Here is a 15,236-nt window from a genome sequence, read left to right as displayed (position 1 = left end):
AATCGCTCATAACTCTTTGCCTGTTTATCGTATTCCAGCCAAAGTTGGTACAGAGATGTGCCTTTATACCCCCCTTCTTGGTGCCAAATTTCAAGGCAATCGGATATGGTGTTCGCGTTTTATAGCAGTTTTTGTAAGTGTGCGACAAGAGGAAGAAAAATAAGAAAAAAAACGAAGAAACTAAGCCAATTTTTGAAGTCGCATATCTCGGGAACGCGTGAAGCGATTTCGCTCAAATTTGGAATGTGGAGTACTGAAGTTGGAGGGAGTGTCCATAGCAGAAATCGTCTTGTTTCGTCAAGGCAGCACAGAGCTACGGAGGTGCGAAAATTGCGTTTTCTTTCTTCCTGTCAATATACTCACGGGTGTTACGCGCCGGCTTCTTGGGCCGCACGACTACCGTGTGTCTTGATAAGAAAAAAAACAACTAAGAAACTAAGCCAATTTTTGAAGTCGCATATCTCGGGAACGTGTGAAGCGATTTCGCTCAAATTTGGAATGTGGAGCACTGAAGTTGGAGGGAGTGTCCACAGCAAAAATCGTCTTGCTTCGTCAAGGCAGCACAGAGCTACGGAGGTGCGAAAATTGCATTTTTTTTCTTTCTTCCTGTCAATATACTCACGGGTGTTGCGCGCCGGCTTCTTGGGCCGCACGACACACTACCGTGTGTCTTGATTCTAATGCACAAATTGATGATGGTTCCCAGGGCCCTTCTTTCGACCACTTCTTTCAGTCTGAATGACTTTTCTAGCTCAGAAACAACACTAAATTATGCATACTTCTTGTGAATGTGACAGAACTTCATAATAATGATACCAGTTTCAAGTGCCACGTTTTATTGAGCAATCACATGTAGCAATACATCATAGGGCTATGATGCATGACCAACTTCCTCTGGTATTATAGTTTTGTGTGGCTCTGGTTGTTGAAATAACTTATTGGTGGCTTCCGACAACTATCTGCAATAACAGTATCTGCATACACAATTAACTCTTGCCAGTGATGATTCCTATTGATTGTTGTATCTAGAATTAAGCAGAACAAAAGGAAAAAAAATGCCATGGGTAGAAACCTACCTAAGAGTATACATTGTATAATAAATACAGTAGTTCTATTTTTATAAACTGTTAAAAATAATTAGTCGAGTATCGCATCTCATGAAAATTAATTACGTAAATTATTTTAATTATTAGAGGTTCAATTAATTTGGCTAGCTAATATCATGGCCACGCAGCTTTGTATACATTTGCTCAAGTAAGTAAAACTAAGAACAACCTTCTATATTCTAGGAAAAAAAACAGTCACTTGTCCTCTTCATGGAATTTCATTGCGAGTGATAGGATACGGAGTGATAACAGTAACTGGCTGAATGAAGAGTGAGCACATGTACAATTTTGCTGCCATACGTTTTGTCATAGTGTGAGTGGCAGCAATATTACTAATCCACTCCAGACATGCACTACTTGAATAACTGCTGAAGCCGGCTACTGGTCTTCTATGGCACAGAGACGTCAGTGTTTTCGAATTCACTGTGAGATTCACTGCTTGTTGCTCAGCTTTGCCTGCAAAGAAAGATTATCACAAATAACATTAGAAAAAATATTTTGTCGCCCAATGACAAAGGTGAAAAATTTTTATCATGAAATTGTATTCGTGAAAATTTCTTGAAGCTTATATTTCTAGAAATACTGTACCTCAATAGCCAATAAACTTCAAAGTATGCTATGCATGACATAGTCTAACTTTGTTGATTGTGCACCGATAATGCAAGTTCGGTCCCCACTTCAGTCACTGCTCAGTCACAACTCAACCTTTTTGTTACTGTTATGCTCAAAGATTATCAGCACTGGCATAGACTGTCTTACAAGTTGCAACATAAGAACTCGTTTAGCACATTTGTGAGAAGGGCATGCTAGGGCAGGCAAGTTGCATTCTGTCTGTGTGTTTGCCCCATATGTTGTACTAAAGCAGATAATTTTTTACAAGTTTGTGCTTAATGAATAAACTGCTTTGCTGCACACTTACACTATCTGTTAAGCATATGTGACTGGGCCTGCAAAAATAGGGCATGTGGGCACATGATTTTTGTCTACTTTTTCAAACTTCCATCATACATAACTTTTTATACCATTAAGCTATTGCAATGCAATTTTCAAGTAATAGTAATTAACATTTAATTTGATTTATGATGCAAGCTACAGAATGCAAATATTTTTGTTTCAATACTAAGATATGACCTGTAGTGTGACAGGGTGTAGTTTGTGCCCACATGCCCTGTTTTTGCAGGCCTGGTCACATATATATAGGTGTGCACTGGCATGGAAAAAACTGCTAAAATCACAGTGCAAACCATGAGAATACACCTCATTACTGTTAAAGTAAATAATGAAGAAGTGCAGGCACTACTGTGTATGTATATTCTGCACAATAGTACATGTATTACTAGCATAATTTGCACCTGTGAGAGGTATGTGTGTGTAATTAATTCAACTTGCATTTCTGTTTTCCTAACCGTGCTCACTTCCTATCATTCTATTTCTACTTAAAGGATGGAATGCTCTAAAGCTAATGTACAGTAAATGGTACTGCTAATGATGGTACTGTTTCCAATGTTGCGTTACTTTTGAATAGCCGACCTGGAACTGCTTGATTCTCAACTGGCTCCATGGACACCCCTGCAGTCTCAGTGACCGATTCTTGGTCTCCATTTCAAGTTCACAATTATCTCTAAGTACAAATAGATATTTTTCTTTGTTGGAGAATTTCATTAGGTGTGACGATACATCAGTTTCCTGAGCCACTGTTGATGACCCATTGGTTCTGAACTTGCTGTTTCACGTTGTCTTTGGAAAGGTAGAGGTTGGATGTGTTTCTGTGTTACAGACCATGTATCGATTCTGCAATTTCTTCTGACAAGTACTGCGTATGCCTTCTGTGGCTGTTCATAAACTAATTGCAATTTCAATGTTGGATCATCACTTTTAAACAGATGCTCTCTCACCGCATCTAAATTGGCACTACATACGAGGCAGTCTCTAACCAGATGTTCTTCCAAATCACTATAGCCACAGTTGTTTCAGTTCAGTCACACTGGTGTATTGTCTAATTGTCATCTTGAATGTGCATGTTGAAGTGGTGCCTTTCCACTGTTACGTTCTACTTAGGCTTGCAGTATGCCTTGAACTTTGCAAATAGTGTGATCTTGGCCTTTTCTTTGTTGGAGAAGGCCATACTATTATAGGTGGTTGCCTGACTGATGCCTACAGACAAGCGTAACTTGATAATGGCTAATGATACTACAGGATTAATTTTTTCACTGTTCAACATCACTTCATCCCGACTGGTGCATTTGGCATACTGCTTCATAAACTTACCTGAGTCCTGAGTATTCTGTTGTGACTGGATTGATTACAGAGATCTTTCTCATAGTGTTCTTCGTTTGTAATGGGGTGAACATAGTTGAAAATGAAGCATAATGACCACTTCACTATTTCAGTAATTGAATAGTTTAATCTCTAATTCAAGAGCTTGTTGTACATCAAGGAACTGAGGGACAAAAATACCTAAAGATCACAAGAATTAGGCCAGGATAGCAAAACTATTGCTATACATAAACAATTCATAATGGTGATCGCGCTTATTTGTATGGGGCATCTGCTTTTTACTTTCTTGGCCCTACCATGAGTCTTTATTAGGGGTCAAATTTTGGGAACTGAATATTCTTGAAACAAACTAATGTAGCTAGGTGTTTGAAAGACAAATTTACTACAATTTGAATGTTACACAATGAAAAGTCCAATTCACATGCATGCATTTGCTTTAAAATGATGTGCAGTGGATGGTTTAAATATGAAAGCATTCAGCTTTGTCTATTTGACTGATTAATGAGCACTTAATGATAAGAATATTTCTTAAAGAATACAAATATTTCTTAATAAACGAATAAGGAATATTCGTACTATTTGTTTCAACCTTAGCCTTAAGTTTCGATAATGACATAAAAGCATACTACTGGGATGATGTTGAAGCTGTCAATGTACATTACCTCTGCTGGAACGTTCTTTCCTTGAAATGTAATCTGTTGATAAAGTGCTAAAGAAATCACAATGGAATCAGCTTGAGCAAATTGCTATAAAATAACAGAAACAACATATGTATGGAATCAAAATCAGTAAACAATTCACGTCATACTTTAATTTCAGTATCTAGCTCAGTGAAGTTTGAGCCACAAATAGACAGAGCAATAGCTTCACGAACACTTTTGTAATTTTTACCATAGAGTATATAAGGATCAATTGTAGTGTTATTTTCCTGTGTACAAATTCAAAAAACATACAACACATACATCAGCATATGCACCTTTTTCTCAGGTTGAAGTTGAGGTGGTATCAGCCAATCAAAGTTTGGCTTGTCAACCAGCTGCTTCAAAAACTGCATTCCAAATCGTCTTACAATAAATTTCATTAGAAACACATGGAGTTGAGTGTGATCACCAAGTAAACACACCCGCTGTACTTCTTCAAACAAACAATCAAGGGCATGTCTTTCTACAGGTTGGAGTTCTTTAAAGTAATCTTCACTTTGATAACATTTTGATATAAAAGCAGAAGTGACTGATAGCACATAACGAAGTGAAGCTATAGCTTCTAAATATTCAAGGGTGATTGTGTCATCAAATTTCTCATAAATCTCATGGCCATCGGTAAGTTTTTCTGCTACAAAATTGATTTTATCTTGCAGACATGTTAATTCGCTTGACTGCTTGTAGATAGCATCCTATAGTGTCAGATTTCATACCAAAATTACAAACAATGCAAACGTAAATGTTGCAACAAACTAAGTATCAGGCTGGTATGCTTACTGTTTTATAATAACAAGTATAAGGAAAATGAGAGATTTGTAAGCTTGTAGGGATCATTGCATGGTTCTAGGAGGGTTTCACTGGTTTCCAGAAACCTTTTAAAATTGCAAAATCTATGAATAAGGTTGATATACTCTAAGTAAATATCAAATAGCAAGTAGTGTTTGTCAACAGTAAAACAAGCACTCTAAAGCCACAACCAGTTCATTGTTATCTAGTAAAAAATGTAAAATTGCCATCATTTATACATTACTTCCATTTGTCATAAAATCACCCAAAATTGTTTCCTGGAAGCACATCAAGCTCCTCTAAATATAATTATAGTTTTGGTTGTTATAGCTTTGAAAGTTTTGTTAAAGCATTAAATCTTTCTTGAATGGTGATACAATTCAACTGTGAAAGGATGTTGTAGGGTGCCTTTTGCTCTAGCTACTAGATCATATAGATACCATGCCTCAGAGTGGAACCTTCCCACTTGGACCTCAACAAATTTTCTAGAACCACCCTCTGGGGATCATTACGCCTGACATCCACATTTACTTTGTAACAAACAAAGTATTATTAACAACGTACACTACTGACTGCCTATATTAGGATAGTGTGTATTATATAAACTAGTAGCAATGTGTGTAGTGTGCTCTTAATAAAGTAGTAGTATTGCCATCCGATCAGCAATCGTAAGTATTTAAAAAAAAAGTTCCTTGTCAATCAGATTACAATGGGGGTGCTACTGAGATCTGAGCAGTTGGGTATAATGTTGCAAAACACAGATATGATAAAATCTTTGCTGATGGAAGTGGATAAAATGATAGTAGGTGATGTTTACGTTGAAGAGTGGACTGTAAGGGATATGATTCCATTAATTTCCATTCATCAATGCTGCATCAGATAGACTAAGCTAGGCATGGGTGTGCCTTCACCTTCGTCTACTACATGTTAGCCCATAGCAATTTCCATGCTTGTCTGAAGGTATAGTTGGTCAGTAGAAAAACTTAGAAACCTTTTGAAAGTGCTTTGGGTTCAATTAAAAAGCATATTAGGGTTTGATCAAGACACACAATAGTGTGTCGCCCCAGCCATTCCCGAGATACGAGTGGCCAAAGTTTCAATTTTTTTCTTCGTTTTCTTTCTTATTTTCGCACACTTTGCAAAAATTGCTATAAAACACAAATGCATCATCCAATCGCCTTGAAATTTGGCAGACATAAAGGGAGTCCAAAGGTGAATCCTAGTATCAAATTTGGTGCAAATCCGATGAACGGCTCAGATTTATAATCAATTATTCGTTTAAAACAAGATTGATTTGTTGTCACGCCTACAGGGTAAACCACTTCATGGAATGAGTTGAAAATTGGTTTGAGGATAGATCAACCATTGTAGGAGTGCGTTTTGGTGGTTTGAAAGTAATCGAAATAAAGATCACGGAGATATGACTCGAAACCGAAGGTGTGTAACAATTGCGCGATCGAGATTTGTGAATAAAATACCAATTATTTTCACGCCTACCAGGCAAACTGCTTAGAGCAATGAGCTGAAAATTGGTATATAGCTGGAATAATCATCGTAGAAGGTCCTTGCAGTAGTACAGAAGAATCGGATTACAAACCACTGAGTTATGATTCGAAAGCCAACTACGTGTAGCAAATGAGAGATCGAGATACTCTAATATAACAGTCACCCTAGTAGAGCATTCAGCCATGTTTATAACTTACTCCGTTATACATTGTAAGCTATTCTGTAGGGAGTTCAGCTACAAACAGTGTAATCTTATAGACAATTCAGCTACAAGCAAGCCACCCTGTAGAGAGTTCAGCTACAAATATATCGCTGTAGAGATTCAGAACATTATAAGTCACACTGAAGAAAGTTCACCTATAAACAAGTCACCCTGTAGAGAGTTCAGCTACAAACAAGTCACTCTGTAGAGAATTCAGCTACAAACAAGTCACTGTGTAGAGAGTTCGGCTACAAAGAAACTACCCAGTAGAGAATTCATCTATACAAACAAGTTACCCTATAGAGATCAGCTACAAACAAGTAACCCTGTAGAGAGTTCAGCTAAAAACAAGTTACTTTATACAATGTTCAGCTACAAGTAAGTCACTCTGTAGAGAGTTCAGCTACAAACAAGTCACTCTGTAGAGAATTCTGCTACAAACAAATCACCGTGTAGAGAGTTCAGCAACCAATCAAAAAACCACCTTGTAAAGAGTTCAGCTATACAAACAAGTTATAACTCTATAGAGAGATCAGCTAGAAACAAGAGAGAGCTCAGCTACAAACAGATCACACTGTAGAGAGTTCAGCTAGAAACAAGTCACTCTGTAGAGAGATCAGCTAGAAACAAGTCACCCGTAGAGAGATCAGCTAGAAGAAGTCACCTTGTAGAGAGTTCAAATCACCCTGCAGATTGTTCAGCTACAAACAAATCATTCTGTAGAGAGATCAGCTAGAAGAATCACCTTGTAGAGAGATCAGCTACAAAGAAACCACCCTGTAGAGAGTTCAGCTACAAACAAGCTACCCTATAGAGATCAGCTACAAACAAGTAACCCTGTAGACTACAAACAAGTCACCTGTAGAGAACTCAGCTACAAACAAATCACCGTGTGGAGAGTTTAGCTACAAACAAGATACCTTATAAAGAGATCAGCTAGAAACAAGTCACCTTGTAGAGAATCTAGCTACCATGTAACAGATCACCCTGTAGAGAGGTCAGCTAGAAACAAGTCAACCTGTAGAGAGATAAGTGAGAAGAAGTCACCTTGTAGAGAGTTCAACTACAAAGAAACCACCCTGTAGAGAGTTCAGCTACAAACAAATAACCCTGTAGAGAGTTCAAGTACGAACAGATCACCGTGTAGAGAGTTTGGCTAGAAACAAGTCACCCTGTAGAGAGATCAGCTACAAAGAAACTACCCTGTAGAGAGTTCAGCTACAAACAAGCTACCCTATAGAGATCAGCTACAAACCCTGTAGACTACAAACAAGTCACCTGCAGAGAGCTCAGCTACAAATAAGATACCTTATAGAGAGATCAGCTAGAAACAAGTCACAGAGTCCAGCTACAAAAAAATCACCATGTAACAGACCACAGAGTTCAGCTATAGAAACAAGTCAACCTGTAGAGAGATAAGCAAGAAGAAGTCACCTTGTAGAGAGTTCAGCTACAAAGAAACCACCCTGTAGAGAGTTCAGCTACAAACAAATAACTCTGTAGAGAGTTCAAGTACGAACAGATCACCCTGTAGAGAGTTTGGCTAGAAACAAGTCATCCTGTATAGAGAGATCAGCTAGAAACAAGTCATCCTGTAGAGAGAACAGCTAGAAGGATCACCTTGTAGAGAGTTCAGCTACAAACAAATCACCCTGTAGAGAGATCAGCTAGAAGAAGTCACCTTGTAGAGAGCTTAGCTACAAAGAAACCACCATGTAGAGAGTTCAGCTGCAAACAAATCACCCTGTAGAGAGCTCAGCTATGAACAGATCACCTAGTAGAGAGTTCAGCTACAAAGAAACCACCCTGTAGAGAGTTCAGCTACAAACAAATAACCTTGTAGAGAGTTCAAGTAAGAACAGATCACCCTGTAGAGAGTTTGGCTAGAAACAAATCACCCTGTAGAGAGATCAGTTAGATAGAGAGTTCAGCTACGAACAGATCACCCTGTAGAGAGTTCAGCTAGAAACAAGTCATGCTGTAGAGAGATCATCTAGAAGAAGTCATTTTGTATGAAGAAAGTTCAGCTACAAAAACCACCCTGTAGAGAGTTCAGTCACAAACAAGTATTGGCATGTAATAAATATATGTAATTAATTTTGTATAATTACTGATAAAATCAAAAATAGTTAAAGTATTAAAAATCTACTTTAAATATTGATAATGATTATGATTAAATCTTTTCCTTCTTCCTGTGGTAAAGAAAAAAAAGATAGGTTAAAAAAGTCCCAAAGCCGTCCTATGGCCGGCTTTGGGGTATACAAATACAAAAAGAAGTGATATCTGATCCAAAACAGCCAAGCTGTAAAAAAAGAGTGCGACCCCCAAAGAGGCTGTGGTAAAAAAAAGATGTGAAATCCAAGGTGGCGGCCAAGAAATGGCTGTGATGGTAGTAGGTTAATGGAAAAAGGCCATGGTGAAAAAAGATGTGAAATCTGAGGTGGCGGCTAAGAAATGGCTGTGATGGTAGGTTAATGGTAAAAATTTTAATAATGACAATTCAGGTGAATTTGGTGCTGCTTCTTTTTTCATCATAGCCTTTTTGGGGGGATGCACTCTTTTTTTACAGCTTGGCTGTTTTGGATTAGATTATAATTGTCATGAAGGAAAGTTGAGTGATATTTTATGGTGGGAAAGTACAAATGTAGTAGTTATGATAGATGTTGCACACAAACATGATTATATTGATACCTCAAAACACTGCACACATAAAATATATAACTCCTGATCTTGTTCAACCAAATCCCGTGATTTTTTGAAATACAATTTTAAGAGAGTCCGGACACCAGCAGAACTGCAGTGAAGTAGACAAATCACATGAACTATACACACAATTATACCATTAAAAAGCAAATGTTGTAAATATCTGATTCCTACTTCGTAATGTTAGTTAATTAGTACTTAAATGCATAATTGAATGAGTGTTTATGGAGTTTTCAACAGAAATTAGAAAATGGTATGCATAAAACCCTTTGATCTTTGGGAGATAATGAGGTCTTTAAAATCCCTAAGAGACCCCTGGAGAGGTTAGATATTCGTGGCTTTAAAAAACCTTGGCTTTGCCTCAGATTTTTAAAATCATGAAGATCCTCGTGGTATGTCTCTAACTATTACATAATGTTTAAAATTAATGCAAACGCACATATATAGAAAGCTATTTTTATATTTTGTCTATCATGTATTCTTATGTAAAATTATTTTACAAAATCATTCATGGCTACAGTTCACTATACATAGTACTTTTGTGACCACCATGCTCATCCTGAATCTATTCACTCTTCAACAAATAAAGAGTTTCTACTATAATAGATGAATAAAAAATTGGAAATTTTAAAATGGGAATAGGGATTGCTGAAAAAAGCCACCAAACAAGAAGGGATCGCTGGGGTGGTAATGCAAACCACAAATCCCTATTGTCATAAATATTTAGTTACATGCTCTCCTGAGTCATTTTAAAAGGAGTCAAAATAGGGATTAGTGGTTTGCATTACCACCCCAGCGATCCCTTCTTGTTTGGTGGCTCTTTTCAGTGATCCCTATTCCCATTTTAAAGTTTCCAATTTTAAATTTATCTATTTTGTGTACTTTTTATTAATCCAGTAATGGATTTGTTTTACTGATAATGATAATTGTTGTAGATATATGTAGAGCGGTTTACAATTAGTGGCTGTCAAGATCAGTGTAAGCTTTGTTGTTATCAGACACACTTGACTGCATTATTAGAGTATTTACCTGACTGCTCTTGGCTGTGGACGAGACTACATTACACACAACAGTGAGCAGCTGTTGCCTGACTTGTCTTACTACATGTGTCAGGACTCTAGTCTCTTACTCACATTAGCATCCTAATGCAGTGTTCATGAATATACACACACCAAATGGTATGATACTGAGCTAGCTACCTGTTATAAGACAATTGAAGACATGGAACTCTGACAAGCATGTAATTATAAGTTAAAATAGTCAGTGGCTGTGCATTTATTATTTCAGCCAAGACCGTACACAATAAGAAGAATCATATACAGATTTTCCATGGGTGCATGGACTACAACATTGGCTCACTGGTGCACAGTAGTATAAATGATAATATAATGCTACGTACAATATAGTTTGTGCAGCTAGAGTTTGTTGTTCATGTGAGTATTGTATTCATTGAGTATACCACAGTGAAGAAATCTATGTTGACATGTACATGAATGCATGACTTCCCACAAACAATTTGTGTTATTAACACTTTACAGTGACCAGCACTGAAGGTCTGAAGCTAATGTGCATGCACACACATCATTCACAACAACAAAGTCAGGTACTGTGTATAGCTGCAATGCCTATTGTAAACCATGGGTTATCAACAGCATGAAGCCATGTTATTTACACAATGTGGTCAGACAATTATGGCACCTACGAATAGTTTTAATTTTAATTAACACTAATACTGACTCCACCCAACTTTAGGCTTTATGCACCTATCAATTGTAACCCCCAGTACGGGATCCATAGGGGGATTATACGGGGGTTCACCTACAAAGTTACCCCCAGTAGTGGGGCTTTTGACACAAGCATTTTTTATAACAATCGAATTGTGTAGCTATATTTAGTTAAATCACGTGACGTTGACCAGTAGCCAAACCTTAACGTGTATTGTCTGTAGGCATGGTAGAACAGAAGAGAGTGTTGGTGCTGTTAGTCGAACACAGCAGGTCCGTCGTATTTCATAGTGAGGAACTGGATGGAGACCTTAACTCCCTGAAGAAGGCCATTCAGGAGAGTTTTAGCGATTGTGTGGATCTGAACAGAAGGCCAAGTTAAAAGGTGAAGAATGGAAGGGAGAATTTTTAAATATTCTATCTGGCGATAGCATAACGGACAAGTCGGTGATCAAAGTTCAGGTATATTGATCATAGGCTAGCTAGAATAACATTCCGCACATAGTGTAGTGGGGGACTACCTTGGGGAATATAAGGGGTGGGTAGGGGATTAGACAAACACTTAGGCCCCAGTAGTGGGGTTATTGCTCTTGCAGGGTGTCAAATCCCCACCTTGTCCCCACATGGACCGTACTGGGGGGGTAGGGGCCTAACATTGATAGGTGCATTACGTGGAAAGGAAATATGGTTTATCGAAACTATATTCATAACAATGAATAACCTCTGGTGTCAGCGCTATCACTTCTTTATGTCTCTGAGAGAGCGCTTGTATGGTCGCTCGTAGCAAATCGCGACTGTACGCTTACAGGAAGAAGTAGACTATACTCACCACGCAGAGACGCTATGCGCGATCTTCTAAGTCTAAGAAGTGCTGTTGAGTACTTGATTAACGCTGCAACAAAACCCAAAGGAGCTCACACAATAGAATCCTGTAATTTTATTGTTATATGGCTTCTTTAGTATACAGAGCTGCTGCCAATAGTGTAATGGCGAAGATCAATTTTCGGCTTATTAATAGGTCATGGACACGTGGAAGGACTCAGTAAGCATGGCTATATAGTTTTTAGCGTGAAAAAGTGGATAACTTTTGCTGTACATGAGTGAAACAAAATAATATTATGAATATTTATACAACCAAGTAGTATGAATAATACGAAATGCGGTTAAAATTACGTCATTAATTATGAATGAATAAATAAATAAATAATAAATAATGTTTGAGAAAACTACGAGGCCTAGAGACATGAACTAAGCGGGGATAGATTCGCCTGTGAATGAAGGCACAACCATATAATAAGTACGCCTGTTCGTGCTGATGACTTTACCGTACATGTAATTCTATATAACGCCCGGCACCACGCCCTTGTTTAATTACAGATTGCTCGAACGAGAAGATTAGTAAACGTCCGCGGAGAGGCCAGGCGCTACTTTACTGGTAAGCAACAACATTACAAGTATGCTTAAATGTTTGTAACTGTGTATTTTGTGTGCATGATATGTGCTCCAGGCGTCATGCAGTGAAGGACCAGCTGATGACCAGTTGGGATACCAGCTGATGCGCTCATAAACAACCAGCTGGAACAGCAAGGTAATGAGTAATGTAATACTTGTACCGGTAGTTGTATTATAGGTCTACATCTTCATCCTTCATCTGGCTTGCTAGCGGCTGGAATTATTTTCTCTATACCGGCACCTTCATCTGGCTTGCTGGCGGCTGGAATTATTTTCCACTCGGCTTAACTACTAGTCTACTGTGAGTCTGTAATAGCTAAACAAGAAGCAGATGCAGTGCTGCATATACAACAATGTGTAACTATCTCCTGTATGTTGTGCATGGCTGTATGCATAATATTATAGACTGTGATCACTGTGCCAATGCCACACCGCTGATATACAGGTACATCACCAGTGGCCTCTAGTTACAACAGAGTCTGTTGTGCCATATTAGCTTGATTGGGATCAATTGCTAATTGTGCCTTCACCATATCTCTTATTCTGCATAGCCTCACTTCACTACTGAGCCATCTTCAGAGACACGTCACACCTACAATATATAGTTACTTTCAATATAGCTAACTTAACTTGGTTTTTTGTGTAGGTTGTGTTTTAATATTGTGGTTTTCTGATGCCAGTTAAACTCCCTTGCCTGTGTACGTATGCATATGTATCATTTCCACAGGTACACGCACACTGCTCTGAGTGTTTCCTATGGCACTGTTTATACTTGCCCAATGGGTAGGTTGCAACGTTGGTGTATGTACTTGGTTGTATGTGACGCAGTCCTAGAATAAGAATAATAATAATATGAACAAAACGGCAAATTTCAGTTTTGTCCCAAATACACATACTGTTTCCTTTTCACTTGACACTTACTAGTGGACCAATAATAATTGCAAATAACCACCAGAGGGTTGTTTTGAGTTGGAGGATGCTTTTCAAGGTGGCGTGTGTTCTATTAGAGTTTTTGCAAAAAACATGGGCGATCCCTATTATGAACCCACTATCGTGGTTCATGATGAACAAAACGGCAAATTTCAGTTTTGTCCCAAATACACATACTGTTTCCTTTTCATTTGATACTTACTAGTGGACCAATACCAATTGCAAATAACCATCAGAGGATTGTTTTGAGTTGGAGGATGCTTTCCAAGGTGGTTTTTAGGCGTGTGTTCTATTAGAGTTTTTGCAAAAAACATGGGCGATCCCTATTATGAACCCACTATCGTGGTTCATGATGAAACAGTCACACAGCATGTAGAAAAGTTTTAAACTGTAATATTATGAACACTTCTTGCATAAAAAGTTTGTGCACAGTTATTTAATACAGCCTCCATGACATTTGAACTTTTGTCAAAGTGAGAGAGGACATGACAGATATGCATACAATGTAGATGCAACCATTTCTGGAAATTATGTGTACATCTACATCCAGTTTAATTTTTTTAAAAATGGCTTACCTAAATTCTAACAATAACTGTAGAAGATAAGATCTTATTACTGGAGACGGATCTGCTTGTTCGTTTTTGAAAGGTGACAATATTTTAGTAGATTTTCCTTCAGAAAAAACAATATCCATCAACATTTCTACAAGTTTAGTTTCTGGTGGATTAGGCATGGTACGCTCAAAACATAGAGTAGATATGACTTCCATGAAGAATGAACGGCACAGCTGTCGAAATTTTCTATGTGCTGTCACTCTATTGTAACACAAGCATATAGTATTGTCTTAATTGTTATATACTAGAAACACTTACTGTGATTTATCAGATCCCTCTTGGAACTCTGTCACATTTTGTCTAAAACAAAAATACAATAGAATTATATTTTGGTTGACTATTAAAACTTACATGTTCCATGTCTTTCTGACACTTTGATCTAAAGAATCCATAACTTTCTTAACTCTTGATATTGTAGTTTCTGATTGAAAATTTGGTTTAGCCAAGAACTAGATAATATAAAGAACCATCATAAGCAATTATATTACCATATACAAACAAATTTTTGAGGCACATGAATTTAATAATTATCAACATCAACCATGCACGACAGTGTTTTTTTTTGTTTGTTGAAAAAATCCTAATAGAACACACACCTAAAAACCACCTTGAAAATTACCATTTTAACCCATGATCTTGAACTACTTTTGATTCCATTTTCAATTGAAAACACTCCAAAGCAGAAGCAGATTGTTTCTTCTTGTCAAAACATCATTACGCACATGAAGTCATAAAATATGCTTAGTGTTGGGTTTGCTGATGTGTGCTGCTTGTTGCTAATAAAATCTGTTCATATTAACACAGTATAGGCCGGGCAAGAATCTATGCTAAATACTTTGGTTTTTCAATCTGTGATTATTGTATGTGTTTTCTTTAGTGCTGACATACAGGGGGGACACAGCATGAAAGTTGTTGCATGGTTATATCAAGAGTTCATAATATTATAGGGGGGGAGAGTATCCTACTTCAGTATAGCCTGTACAAACGCGAATCACGAAGTTATGATGCAATACCTATAGTCACCTTTAATGTGTTAGTTGGTCAGGCTTTTGCTCAGCCTATAGCTACAAAGATTGTTGTAGGGTGGGCTTCAATAAGCAAACCATTGGAGGTATCATCAACACTCAAAATATTAAAGTCATATCCTAGAGAAACCAGTGTTTTACTGAAATTCTTCATACTATTGCATCATAACTTCGTGATTTGCATTTGTACAGGCTATACTGAAGTAGGAT

The 15,236-nt window shown here is 37.6% G+C and overlaps 1 protein-coding gene across 1 annotated transcript in view; it reads right to left on the bottom strand.

Annotated features, from left to right (window-relative positions):
- Positions 1-15,236, bottom strand: part of LOC136261923 (E3 ubiquitin-protein ligase rnf213-alpha-like) — a 225,384-nt gene that overhangs the window by 23,542 nt on the left and 186,606 nt on the right. The window contains exons 59-65 of the mRNA XM_066056017.1: positions 14,353-14,450; positions 14,260-14,301; positions 13,963-14,202; positions 9,270-9,372; positions 4,360-4,776; positions 4,192-4,311; positions 4,046-4,129 (exon numbers count right to left, since the gene is read on the bottom strand). Of these exons, the coding sequence (XP_065912089.1) occupies positions 4,046-4,129; positions 4,192-4,311; positions 4,360-4,776; positions 9,270-9,372; positions 13,963-14,202; positions 14,260-14,301; positions 14,353-14,450 (1,104 nt within the window). The remainder of the gene's footprint in view (positions 1-4,045; positions 4,130-4,191; positions 4,312-4,359; positions 4,777-9,269; positions 9,373-13,962; positions 14,203-14,259; positions 14,302-14,352; positions 14,451-15,236) is intronic.

Source organism: Dysidea avara, chromosome 7 (assembly GCF_963678975.1).
Source record: "Dysidea avara chromosome 7, odDysAvar1.4, whole genome shotgun sequence".
Classification (NCBI taxonomy): domain Eukaryota; kingdom Metazoa; phylum Porifera; class Demospongiae; order Dictyoceratida; family Dysideidae; genus Dysidea; species Dysidea avara.
The sequence above is the reverse complement of the archived record's forward strand: the minus strand, read 5'-3'. Positions and strand labels throughout refer to the sequence as shown.